We start from the raw sequence: 14,641 nt of genomic DNA, 5'->3' as shown, positions 1-14,641 counted from the left end.
TTCCGTATTCAACCCATGTCACTGTTAAGTTTGAAAGCTTATCAATATTGTAACGATGAATATATTAAATATTAAAAAAAACAGAGCCGGACTTGAAATTAGTTTAAATAAATTGTGCCCAAATTTCCAAAACTATAACTTAATAAAAAAATATTAAGTGTGGCATATCATTGTACTCAGGAGAACGAGTTCTTTCAAAATCTGAAATAAAAAATGCAGGTCCGTATTTAAAAAAATTAAGTTTTCCTCTGTATCTCACAAATTATCAGCTGATTTGAAAATCTAAAAATACTCTCAGATAACCCTAATAAAGTGGCTATGAGAATGTGTAATTAGTATTTTGATTTTCTAAAAAGTAACGACAGGAAAAAATAAAATTGATTTTCAAAAATATTCGTTTTTTCCAAAAAACTCAGCAATCCTTGAAATTTTTAAAACTTTTTTGATGGCATCTTGGTGAACATCCCAAAGCGCAACTTTGCCCCAATTTAACCATCTTTGTATCTATTACGGTTACCGAGATATCAATGCTCGTACCTCGAATTTGTAGCACCCTGTATATCACATACAGGTTGTTAATTTGTTTATTACTCGCGGCAAGATGTATTACTCGCGGCTTTATGGTTGAAATATGGCAATCTCGGCCCGCTCGTCGATAGACGACGCGACGGGACGAGTCGGCAAAAAACCTTATAAGTGCATACGTTCTCAATAGGCAGTGTTGCCATTCTGTTCCCCTATAAGTAATTGTCGAGTTGAGAACCTGTATACATATAGTATAGTACCACAAATAATATTTGACAATAAGCTTCATAAAAAACTTAAAAAATTAATAAATTTTAAATTAATTAACGTTCGGGTTTATTTTTGATTGATGCCCTCTAACGGACAAACGAAGCACTTTTGTATTAAGGTAAATTAGGTGCAATTAACTGATTTTGATTCAACAAATACGTAGTTGTTCTATGTCCACGGAATATTGAAACTCCCTGTTTATTTTGTAGGTCTGCTTTAGAAAAACAAATTCTCCAAAAATGTTTTTCTCAAAAATTATGCGATGATGTAGCGATTTTTTAAAAGAGACAAAAAATGTAGTAAATACTAAAGGACCATTTTACGAAGGCAAAATCTGTCGTCAATCACTCAAATTCTCCCATTTCGGTTACCTAACGTTAAAAATACTCCACAAAATTTTGTCGGTGTTTAGTACCTCCAAATATTTTATCCGTTCCATACGTTATAGTCCCATATCGTATCTACCACTCGTAATTTTTGAAACAGAAGTGTGTAATTAAAGGTACCGGTAAGTTGTCTGGAGGTAATTAATTAAAGAGTTCATTAATTTCGCAGTTCCGGCATCCAGGTGGAAAGTCGAAAACTAAATCTACTAGGATCATGATCGTTAATAAGAGACTTTTCCAACTTTTAATTTCCATTAGATATTCTGAAAATTTAGTAACTAAGTTCTAAGTTAACGTAAAAAAGATATGCCACAAAAAACGTAAAGAAAACAATTTCTGATGCACGGGATCAACTTTGGGTGACAAGCGATGGCGACAGCCCTGCCAGATTGTAATGGATGTACGAGATGAATCTTAATGTAAAATTGGGAAACAATATATTTATTATATCACAAGCGTGTACCCGCGACTTCGTTCGCATCGAATTAATCATTTGTAATGGTGTTGATAAAGCAAAGCAAGAATTTCCATTAACATACAAACTGGATAAAATTCTCTCACATTTATGTCAATATGAGAAAAAACAATATGGCCATATTATTATATAATTTATATATATAATAGATCAGAATCCAACAATAGAGGGCTCGTTTAAAAGAACCTTTCTTACTCAATATTATGCCATAAAAATAATAATAATAAGATTTTCAACGTAGACGCTAGGAGGCGCTTTCTTACAATTTAACAAAAATAGCGCGTTTTTTCAAAAAAATTAAATACGAGAGTATATATGTAATTTTAGCTGATAGTAAAGAGTAGTAAAAGCTTAAAAAGTCAGCGAAAACCGCATCTTGGCATCTTCTTTCAAACCGAAGATATTAGCAAAATCATAATAAATACCAAAAAATAGGCCCTTAATTACCTTATTTTTACAATACGGTATTAGTAGCCCTCTTGATTATGCCCATTCTAACAAAAAATAAGATAGAAACAGTTAGTTTATTGTAAAATCGACGAAATACCAGAATACCATAATACCAGATGTATTAATATGTAACAACTAAGATATTATTAACAGTGAAGAAGAAGAGAAGAGAACCGATGATTCAGTGAAGTCATGGTAGGCTTTGGAAAAAAGTTGCTTTTCACGTAATAGTGTAAACGTTAAACTGTTATTAGATCAACATTTTGATAGTCTTAGCCGCGTTTTTTATCTTTGAATTGCTTTTTTCAAAGTACCTTTATTATTTGAAGTAGTTGAAGTTTTTGGCATTGTGAAAAAGCAAAAAATCAAAAGATGAAAAACGCTGCTAAGACTATCAAAATGTTGATCTAATAACAATTTGACGTTTATACTATTACGTGAAAAGCAACAACTTTTTTCTAAAGCCTACCATGACTTCACTGAATCATCGTTTCGTGTTCACTGTAGCATATCTTAATTATTAGATATTTTAGATATTAATACATCTGGTATTATGGTATTCTGGTATTTCGTCGGTTTTAAAATGAACTAACTGTCTCTATCTTATTTTTTGTTAGAATGGGCATTATCAAGACGGCTACTGATACCGTGTTGTAAAAATAAGGTAATTAAGAGCTTATTTTTTGGTATTTATTATAATTTTTCTAATATCTTCGGTTTGAAAGAAGATATCAAGATGCGGTTTTCGCTGACTTTTTAAGCTTTTACTGCTCTTTAGTATCAGTTAAAATTACATAATATTGCATTTAATTTTTTTGAAAAACGCGCAATGTTGCTGTTAAATTGTAAGACAACGGCCCCTAGCGTCTACGTTCAAAAGCTTATTATTATTGTTTATACGGTACAATATAGAGTAAGAAACACTCTTTTAAACGAGCCCTCGCTTGTTGGATTCCGATCATCCAGTCCTGTGTTATTAATATTTAAATAAAAACAGATCTAACCCTCCCCCACCACTTTATTTTGGTAGATAGGAGAAAATGGCTCTAACAAAAAAAAATCAAAATTTACTGAAGATTATGAAGCTATTACTTATAGTACACCTTATCTAGGCAAATTGGTGTAAAAACTCCATTTTCTTATTTTTTGTTGCAGTTGCGCCCCCTAGCGGTCGTTCTACAAACTTGAAAATAATTTCCACCAATTTCTCATAGCCTCTTTAGTTGTAAATATTTTATTCCGCAGCCCCTACGACTAATACTTTCCGAGATACAGTCGCGGGCTATTCTTAGTGGGACATTCTTCTCTCTTCCCTGTACATTTGTAATTAAATTATAAAAAATATAGTCTTTATATGGAACCCTCAGTAAGCGAGCCCGAGTCGCAATTTATTGTTAAACAGGCTGTCCTATAATCGTTACCAATAATTGATCTGAACCTTTTATTTTTATTTCATTGTTTTACAAATTTAATTTATTGGAATATTTTTTTGTGCAATTAAATTTCAACTTTCAAAATTTAACACTATACAAAAATAGAATTATTATTGTTTGCTTTTGGAAAAGTTAACAGAAAAATATCTACTGGCTGGCGTATTGAACTTACCTACGCAATTAAAGATATCGATCAAACTTGGTAGCTTTTGCTATTTTAAGAACTTTAAATTGTTAACAGAAAGTTGCGTTTAAAAGTTCAACAAAACAACTGGATATATAAGTTTTTATTGAAACAGTATTTCCAAGTATACATTGTATTTATTATAAAGTAGATAGCTGTCTCTGTTTTAGCCCTTATTTATTTGTGGATCTCGTTAGACAACGCTGTAAACTGTCGCTGCTTTGCCCTCAGGCAATTAGTTTGCTTCAGTGGAGAGGACCATTTTAATTATATAGTGTACAGGGTCGGTTCAAAACGTTGTTTAGTACTATTATTTTTATTGTTTTTCTTTATTTACTATATTTTATTAAAATTTTGACCGGAACTTTGGATTTACAACAGGAGATTGCATTTTAGTGCAATATGCGGGGTCTCAAAAAAATTAACTTTAACATCGATCGGTGATTAAGTTAATTTTTTTGAGACGGATAAAAATAAAGCAAAATATTCCTGTATAAATATATAGCCTATAAAATGCTTTCCGAAGAAGTTACAGCCCTCGAGTGGGCAAATAAAAATAATATATATGTTGTATATATGTCACTGTAAATGTCCGAAATGCGGTAAAACCTAGGATAAGCGCGCTAAACCTAGGATTTACCAAAACCAAGTGGTATAAGCTCGAAAACTTCTTTATTTTGCTTCCATTTCGGACTTTTACCGGACCCAAACAGTAAAGCTTAGGATTTACCACACCGCATTGATAAAAGTACCAATTATTTTTCTTATAGCAACAATATCGACAAATTAAGGATGTCGATATTCAAAGTCATCTCTGTTTTTGTTTACTTAGACATTGAAATTTTAACGATTATCGTTTCACGATATCGATTTTTGTAATGTATCAGTCTTATATTTGTTACTGTAAATGTCCCAAATGCGGTAAAACCTAGGATAAGCGCGCTAAACCTAGGATTTACCAAAAGCATTAACTAATTAGGTTAGCCTGGTTATTTGGAGGGTGTTAATGCATTGGTTAGCCTGGTTATTTGGAGGGTGTTAATGCACTGGTTAGCCTGGTTATTTGGTGGGGTTGGTTGGTTTTTACTACCCCTTGCTTATTCGTACTTTTACCAATGCGGTGTGGTAAATCCTAAGATTTACTGTTTGGGTCCGGTAAAAGTCCGAAATGGAAGCAAAATAAATAGTTTTCGGGCTTTTACCACATGCCACCCCACCAAATAACCAGGCTAACCAGTGCATTAACACCCTCCAAATAACCAGGCTAACCAATGCATTAACACCCTCCAAATAACCAGGCTAACCTAATTAGTTAATGCTTTTGGTAAATCCTAGGTTTAGCGCGCTTATCCTAAGTTTTACCGCATTTCGGACATTTACAGTAACATATATAATTATGTATGTAATATAATTATAGAAATAAGGATGCCTAATATTGATACGGATACGGTTACTATAAATGTTGATAGGTAATTCATTAGATAACAATTTATAACAAAGTTGTTAAATAAGTGCTTTTATAGATATTGGGAGGACCCGCTTGTTTAAAAATAGATATATTTCTTTAAATCCAAAAGATTCAGTTTTAAGACACTCTGTATACATAAATAATTATTGATTTTTAAAATATTTATTCTCAAACTAAGGAGGGGGAAATCAGACAATGAAGAGAGGCGATAGGTGGTATGTAATGGCTTTTAGACTACCGTTCGAGACGCACTAATATTATTTTTTGTTTGTTAGTTGTGATTATTGTGACAAAAAATGTTATTAAAGGTAAAGTAAACGTTCCCTGGGCAAAAGATTTTCCTTATTTATTTGATCTAACAAAGATATTATGTACATATATAACATGTGTATGTTATCGATTTAAACTGTGAATAATCTCAGCATTAAAGTAATCTAAATATAATCAGTGTGACAATAAAGTCCTTGTTGAGTGTAGGGTAGACTGGCTACGGCTGAAACAATTTTCATCGACTTTCATCGTTCATAATAATTATAGTGGTTTTTATCCCAGCAAAAATGGTGGTGTGCCAAATTCAAGAGCGTGTTTCTATCTACAAAAAAGGTTTACATCATTTTAGTTTCTGGGGTACGGTTTTAGAAGTATACGAATATAAAAAAAGTAAATTTGTTTCAATCGTTCCCATACGAGGGGCGGTTGAAACAGTGATAGTGGTCAATGGGCTCTTTCACTATATTTTGGAATTAGCATAATTGAATAAAGCAATTAATTCTAGAATTTTCTGCTATCTCACTTTCGAAAAATTTGAAGTCGTTCTTAAGAAAATAAATAAAAACAAAAAAGCCCAGATTAAAAATCCGCACTTTATTTTTAATACGTCACACCTGGCATGTTGAAAAGCGGCAACACGGCCGGACCACCATGCTGACCCACCACCACCTCCACACAAGGCAATTCAACCTTTTCCAATATGGCGGAGATAGAACTGCTTTATTTGGCGAGTATTTTAAAACCTGTTTTATTTCCAAATAGACATTTTTCACACAAATGTCGGGTTAGATTACATAATATTTCACTAATTTTTTAATATACAGGGAGTCTAAAGCTCTCCACATAAGTATGGAATTTTTTGTATTATTACTTTTATGAAAACATCAGTCAGTTACTTTTTATAAAAAGGTCTGCTTTCTCAGAAAATAGGTAGGTAGTGTACTAGTGTGTAAATATTCAAACTTGAGGTAGCATATATAGGGTGCTCAAAATCATCAGAAAAAGAAATAACCAGAAATATCTGACAGAAAATAGCAATATAAACTAAATATTCAATTGCAAACACTTACCTACCATAGTTTAGAATTTACTGCACGTTTGATAAATATATACTATTATGGACAGTATAGGAAGTTCCTTATCTTAGTAAAAGCCTTGTTAAATGCTCTTGGTGTAAACTACACTGACTTGCGTCAAAAAATATGGAATATTTTTCCTGTTTTGCAGCATTACACAAATGGGACTAAATTTAAACTATAATATAGGTGAGGATAACTAAAAAATATAATATGTTTTTCAAGATTTTATATAGAAAAAAAAACTAAATACCTTTTTATAACGTCATTCCTTTTTTTTGTATAGTTCTTCAATAAAATATTGGATATTCTGAACAAGATGGATTTAATAATAAATTCTGACGTATGTGAGGGGCAATTGTGACCTAAAAAAAGACTTACATCCAGGCCATTTATATTTTCAAATGTGAATGTTATCAATAACTTGTGAGGTAAGTGTAAGCAGTAGCCATAACTACATCCTCACTAGGGTAACAGAGGCTTTGGCCTTTGGCCTTTTTGAGGCATATTTAATGCACTTCTTACCCGAGAACTACTAGTAGGGGTGAAATTATCTCTTTTAATAGCTGTCAACCATTTTTTACGAAGCTCGTCATGTTTGGGGAATATAAAAGCAGAAACCTTGGGATCCCCTCTATAATTCTCGTGACAATTTGGAACAGAGCATGTAAAAGGTATGCTACAATAAAATGTTAATACCTACTCTTTAATACCTATCTTTTGATTATTGTAAGTAACCAATATAAAGTACTATGCAGACTGGTGGTGAAGGCATTTTACTCATTTAGGTGTAATATCTTGATAAATACTTCTAGTTCTTACCTTAAAATAATTAATAATAGAGGAGTACGACAAGCACAAAAGTTTGAAGTTTACACTGTTATTTTATCACAATTTTCTGATCACACCATGCACTGAACACTAATAACTAAGCAAACGTATTGCAGAAGCACAACAAACTAGAGATAATTAATTATTTCTGGTATACAATCGGAACGAGAAAACACTACCGGCTTTTCAGTTTAAAGGTAAACAATTTAATAATGCGCTGCTTTCGCCGCCATACGCCATATTTGCCTTGCAAATATCATTTTGATTGGCCTTGAGTTGAGGTGGTGTTGGTCAAATCAAATCGCAACGTTGCCAGTTGTTGGCTGGCGCACGAGCACGGTTCTGCAATATGATTGGGCAAATTAAAGCAATTTTGGGGGCCTATAAAAAAATTATTCAATGTCATGGAACTATTTTTTTTGAATAAATATACAGAAAATAGTCTTCTATTTCAGATTTTATCCTTGAATTGGGTTTTTTATTTTTTGTGAAAGAGCCCATTGAAACACATGAAAATAATTCAAAATATAATATTGTTATAAGTTTTCTTCAGTATTAATTCTAATTATAATAATAATTATAGTGAGGTGACACCGTATGACAACAATAATCAGTCTTCAAGGTTACTTATAATTATATCTCTAATCAGCCTTTGATAAGTCAATAATTAACAGTGGTTTATTTCATACTTGTCCGCCGCTTTTCGTATTGAATCTCCAGCTTTAACCTCTTCAAATGCATCTTTTACCTCGACAAGTCTATCTGCGCTCTGGAAGTCTTTCTTACTTTCTTACGCGAACTTTCGGCATCTAGGAAACAAGAAAAAAATATATATTTACTGTTTCAACTGTATCCACAAAAATTGTTTCAAACGTCCCCGCTTTTTATAAAGAAAAAACAGATTATAGAAATTATAGCATATTAAAACTACTATAGTTGTTGTTCCGTATTCTAAAAGCTTCATTATAATTACAAACGGATGCTCAAAACTTTACAGTATTAGCAAAAATAAAAAAGAAAAATACTTACCAACTTTTAGGTTGTAGTAAACTGAAATGATGTAAACTTTGTTGAACGACTCTGGGTTTTTATACTACAAGTTAAAGCTGTAAAACCAATATGGACTGGTCCAATATGGACAACCTTCTCCTAATTTGCAACAACAATCTACAGCCAAACCAACCTAACCTAACAACTGTAGTGTTATAAGATTAAATTATGAAAGCCAACAACTAAGGTTTATAATATTTTGGGACTTTTATTTCAAACTTTGAATCTCAGCTTTTTGTATTATTTTTAAGTGTTTAAAATTATTAAATAAGAGGAGAGTGGCCAATTTCAAATTATAATATATCATATATGTTTATAAATATTAATTGCAATAATAATCTTATGCTTTCTTATTGTTTCAGATTTCAAGAACATTATAGAGGAAGTGGATGATAATATAAATACAGTATTGGTAAGTTCAATGCTTAATATATGAATTTTAAATATCTCTTAATCAAATGTATTTTGAGTTATTTGTACGACTTTCTGTCTGAATGTTCTACTATGAACTATTTCACCTGTCTTTGCCCTGATCAGTTTCTCCACCATTTTAGAGATTTGTTGGCCATAGCCATTCTCGTGACTGCTTTTGCAACGCAGCAGAAGGGTTATGGCAAATATATTTAAACTCAAGAGACACAACTGTTTACCTTTTTCCTTCATCGGCAGTTATTCTATCCTTATTCACACCGAAAACATTTGCCAGATTTACCTGTATATTGGTATTAGTATTCGATTAAATATAATAAATTGTATATAATTAAATATAATAATATTCAAATAGTCAATATTTTTCCAATTTTAACCCTGACGATCTCTAGCGGGTAAATAAAATAATCTGACTATCCATAATTGGGGTTGTTTTCTCGTCCTTTTTTCCATTCCCTTTCCAAATCCTGGCGAAAATAATCGATCACATCCAGCCATTAGGCCAGAGGATCGATAGCTTGGCGTGCTTTTGGGCCAGATTCGGTCTGATGATGCATCGCGACAGGTAAAAACGTGGCGAAACCGGCTTGTGTTTGGCATATAGCGTGTTCCGAACAATGATTCGTTAACGCCGGTTTAACGGTGCAGATGGATATTGTTTTTCCTTGCAATTTCTTTCTTTTTTTCATGTTTTCTCTTGCTTTGTTTGTTTCTCATTGGTGTGGTCAATTTTTACAATAAAAGGTAATTTATTAGTTAGTTAGTGTAGAATTAGGTGCTTTCTAGAAATAGGTTAGATTTCATTAGATTCTTTGAGGTGGATATTGGCCTCTCCATATAGCTTTTTGTGAATCGGCTATCATTGCCTAGTACAGAGAACCGCGCATTTAGCAGGCAAAAAATTCTGTCGTCGAAGGCAAGAAATATGTTAAAATTGTTGAAGAAATTTTCTGGTGCTTTTCTGAAATTTATTCATTAATACTAGAGAGTACAGAGGAATAAAAATGTTGTAGTTTTTAGACTGTTTATTTTGTTCTATTTTAGGTACCTATATGTCAATAAAAATGATAATAAATGAGAATTTTTTCATCATCCACGGATATTTTATCACATTTAAAACGGATATTATATTTGGTTCATATATTATGACAGAATGTCGCAAAGTAAAAAATATCCACAGGTAATAATTAGTAAAAATATTTTAACAAACAAAGTATTTATAATATACTAAAAAAAAAAATATCTAAATACAAGATGAAATTAAAAAAAGTATTTCAAATACAAGATAAAAATACGTATTTTGTATCATATATCTGTATTTCAAATACTTGTATCTGAAATAAGTCACATCTTTAGTTGGCCAGATAGAGATGGTTCTTTTGAACATTGTCAGTTTAATAGATATGTGACATCGTAAGAATTAAAATATTCAACAAAGTAAAGTTGTTTTTACGATTAGTTTTCCGAAGTTTTTTTCAAGTTCCAGAGAAACTCCCTCGGACACCTTAAAATATATACCGGCTGCGTCTCAAAAGTGGCTCACCCCTATAACATCTTTATTTTTTCAGATAAAACAACAAGATTTGGTATGTTAGTATATGACATAAATTGGGATTGATTGACGTATTCAGTTGTTTTCGGTCACTTCCGGTTTTACCGGAAATAACTACAACTTTTGATTTTTAAATGGCACCCTCGGTATTTTTTTTACTTTATTCGATAGAAAATGAAACTCTGAATCGAATGAAATATCGTATGTCAATTTTTGACATAGTCACTCAAAAACAAATTCTATTTTAAATTTCAATCTAGAGTGTGTTAAAAACACTAATTTTTAATCAAGGAGCCTTGGAAAAATAGATTTGATCGTCTAGTGTTTTAAGTGTCTTGTCCTGGCCGGTTAAAAGATGCCCAAATCGTATTTTTAATCATATCGCAATTTTTTCGAATGGAACGAGGGTGGATCATTAACATATTTGGAAAAAGCATTTTTTTACGAATAATTTAATACCACACACTTGGTATTTTGAGTCAAATTGTCGTTATGAACCGCATGTTACAAAGCATGTATTGACATGATCCAAAAAACAAAATGCTCAGGAAACATGGTTGTTACCGTAAAATTATATTTTAGGAAAATTTACACACGAAATTATTGCACAGGGTGTTTTAAAGTTAGAATAAAAAGACCCCCCTCGATTAACCCTGTATAATATGCCAATTACTAAAATTTATAAAAAACTGAATTTACGAACTAAAGTTGATATAATTATTAGAGCTTGCTAAAAAAATCATGACAATAGGGCTAAAAATAAAACACTTTAAATTTGACCAAAAATTTCTCCGTTGCGTTTTTTTGCATCTGAGTGTATAATGACAGATTAAGTATACTATATGTATACAGATAAAAATCTTATCCCTAATTCGTGGTACGAAAATTGTTTTTATGACGATGTGCAAACGAGTCAAATTTCCTGTGCGCAAAAATAAACTCCAGTAAAATAACAATAAACAGCGTAATAGAGAGATATCGTTAAACCGAATAGCGTGCATGGACGTTAATAAGGCCAGATGTTATTTCCTTTACGTGAGGTGGTATTAACTCTCTTCATTTATAGTTATCTGATCGGAAAGAATTCTGTTCGCGTCGCGTCCGCTATTTAAACTTAACCTAACTTTGAATTTAAAACTTTGAAATTGTTTTGTTTACTAGGTATTTTAAAACTAAAGGGCTAAAGTGCTTTCTTCCAGTGCTTTATTGTTCAACGTCGGCCAGTGGGTTTAGAGCAGCAAGCAACAAATAATTCTCTTAGGAGGGCTAAGTCGTCATCTGCTGTAAACCTAAAGCTTGTTTCATGTAGACGCGAATTGCGAATTGCGGAAAGCGATTCGCCAAAAAATATTCGCAAAATTTGGACCTATTTCATACAGTCGCGAATTTTTAGGGACATTTCATTTTTGCTCCACTGAAAGTTACCAAAAAAAATCATAACCTGAGATAACTTAATTTCTTTTTTATTCGTGTTTACGACCTTTATTTTATATTTTATAGCATACAATAGCTTACTTCGGGTTTCTCTTATTACCGATTCTGAACCGTCCTAGAACTGTGATGCGTATGCGCAGAAGGAAATATAAAGACATTATTTTATTTGCACATTCGCTGCAGGGTTCTAGGACGGTTCAGAATCGGTAATAACAAGAACCTGAACAAATCTAATATGAGTTCAAATTTGTTTAATGATTATGAATATTGATTACGATTGTGAGATTGGAACAGAAGGCGTAAAATTGCCATTTATATTGTTAAAACGTAGAAGAGAACGGTCATTTGGGACATGTAAAAAATTTAATTTCGTAAGCAACAAGGGTGCTTATCGCAATTTAATTCAAGAAATGAGGACAAAAGATGAGAAAAAATTTAGGAATTTTCACAGATTGTCTGTACAGGAGTTTGATAACTTGGTTGAAAAATTGTCACCATATATATCAAAAACATATCATAAACATATTCACGAGAACCCATTTTACCTGGAGAAATCCTTTCAGTTACTTTGTACTTTGTCAGCGTCGTCAAAATAATCGATAACCGATCGCAACACCATTCTGCGCAAACGCGAACTTTAAAATCGCGCGAATATTCGCAAAAAGTTGAAAACACTTTAAGTTTCCCGCCCCCCAAATTTTAAATCTTACGAATCGCCAAATTCTTAAAATTTCTGACAGCGCCGCCATGATCATTAAAATTGGACCAATGAGAGCAGTTTCGCAAAATCGCGATTCGCGTCTACATGAACAAGGCTTAAGTCTCTTTATAGGTTCTTTAATATTGGAAGAGGTGGAATCCATATTTTGAGCCATATTTATTTAATTAAAACTAATCCCAGCTACTTAAATATCAAATTACCTAAAAGTTATAATTCAAAACAATTCAAACATAACCTAAAATAAAAGATCTCGCCGGCCGGCCCCGGTTGTCAAATACCCGCACATGCCCATTTAAGCAATTTTTAAACGTTATTTAGAAATAGCGCTTGGTGTAATTGATCCGCAAATTACGTTAGACGGGCGTTGCGTTAAAAATTGACTCGCGCATATAGTAACCATAACTGACGTAACCATAGGTACGCGTAAATACTGCATGACGCTATTCGGTTTTGCGATATCTCTCTAATAACTGTGCCGGTCAGGCGCTGTGCACAATTTTAGAGGCCATAAGTGGGCCTGCTATATGCACAAACTAGTCACCTAACTAGTGCCTGATTCCGAAAATTGGAACCACGAATAACAATAAAGAAAAAACAGATTATAATCTGTGGTATAATATTGAGAAAGTTTAAAGAACCAAACGTTTTTCTTACTTTGTTACAAAATAGAAAGAATAGGATGTAGTTAAAGATATAGAAACTTATTCTAATTTTATATTCTCACGACAAAAAAAAATGACAAATGAAAATGAAATACTTTCAATCTGGTTGTAGATTATTTGACAAAAATGTTTTACTTTTAACCATTCCAATTAAAAACAATAGGTATTGTTTTCATTGTCATTATAGAGTGTGTATACGGTAAATATATTAAAATAATTAATACTTTTACTTAGAATTTTGAATAAAATAGAAAATATTTTTTGTAATAATAATATTAATATTTTCAATTATGGGTTATTTTATGTTATAATTAGAAAAGTATATATGTATAGTGGAGAGTGCTTTAAGCCCTTAGGGGATACAAAAGATACTTGGAATTCATTTACTGTGAACGAATTTTTATAAAACTTTTTGCATTGTATTGTTAATAATATATATTACAAAGTTTACCCATTTAAATTCGTTGCTTTCACTTTAGTATTTAAATAAACACATATATACAAATGCATACATACAAGATGGCTCGGTATTCCGGAAAAGCTCTGTATCAGGATTCCTATTTGAGATTTTCACCCCAAACCTTTTACAAAATAATATGTTTAATGCTAATTCACATTTCAAAAATATTTTTTTATACAGGGTGAGTCAAATATATTTCATTTATTTATTCGAGTGCAGTGAATTTGCTATAAAATTCCGGTTCCAAAAATACCTTAATACCATAGAGTATACTAAATGTTTTTTTTAAATTATGACCACGTCCATGAGGACGTCAATCTAGACGTCCAGGAACCTTTGTATGAGAACTTCTAATCGAGACGGCCGACTTATGGTAAGTTTGCCTCTCGGTTTGCCAGCTTTTCAAATTGATAATGAATTGCACTTAAGGACCGTACATATTAACTAACGGACTACAAGAAGAAGCAAATTTATTTTTAATTAAATGAAGCAAATATTATGTCAAGAAGGCCTGCTTCGGAACCAGAACTTACTAGATGTGTTGACTAGGTCCAAAAGCAAAGGTATGGTCTTAATGTAAAAATTACGAAAAAATATTAGTGCCTTCTTTAAAACCGAATATTTCCAACAAAAATAAAGCTAATGAAATGAACCAAAAAACAAACCATGGAGAAAGGATGTATCTAGATGATAAAATGATTTTTAAATTTCTTTTTGTTTTAACATATTTCACAGGGTGTTTCAAACTTTCAATAAAATATCAACATTTTGTTTTCACTCGTATAATTAACAGATGGGGAGTTTCATTTTTAATTTAGAAAAATATACAAAAAAGTCAAGTAATTGTTAAAAGTGACACACTGTTAAGTAACACACTGCTTAAAAAATCATCAAAATCGGCCCATTAAAATAAAATATATTAACCTTTAAAATAAATCAAAGTTTTAAGGTGTCCATTTTTCGTG

At 31.9% G+C, this 14,641-nt stretch overlaps 1 protein-coding gene across 1 annotated transcript in view; it reads left to right on the top strand.

Moving 5' to 3' along the window:
* The window catches only part of LOC115883354 (pleckstrin homology domain-containing family G member 5), a 432,893-nt gene that overhangs the window by 44,859 nt on the left and 373,393 nt on the right, over positions 1-14,641 (top strand). Inside the window, exon 3 of the mRNA XM_030901711.1 lies at positions 8,781-8,830. Within this exon, the coding sequence (XP_030757571.1) occupies positions 8,781-8,830 (50 nt within the window). The remainder of the gene's footprint in view (positions 1-8,780; positions 8,831-14,641) is intronic.

Source organism: Sitophilus oryzae, unplaced genomic scaffold (genome assembly GCF_002938485.1).
Source record: "Sitophilus oryzae breed Bouriz unplaced genomic scaffold, Soryzae_2.0 scaffold_186_pilon_pilon, whole genome shotgun sequence".
Lineage (NCBI taxonomy): Eukaryota > Metazoa > Arthropoda > Insecta > Coleoptera > Curculionidae > Sitophilus > Sitophilus oryzae.
The sequence above is the reverse complement of the archived record's forward strand: the minus strand, read 5'-3'. Positions and strand labels throughout refer to the sequence as shown.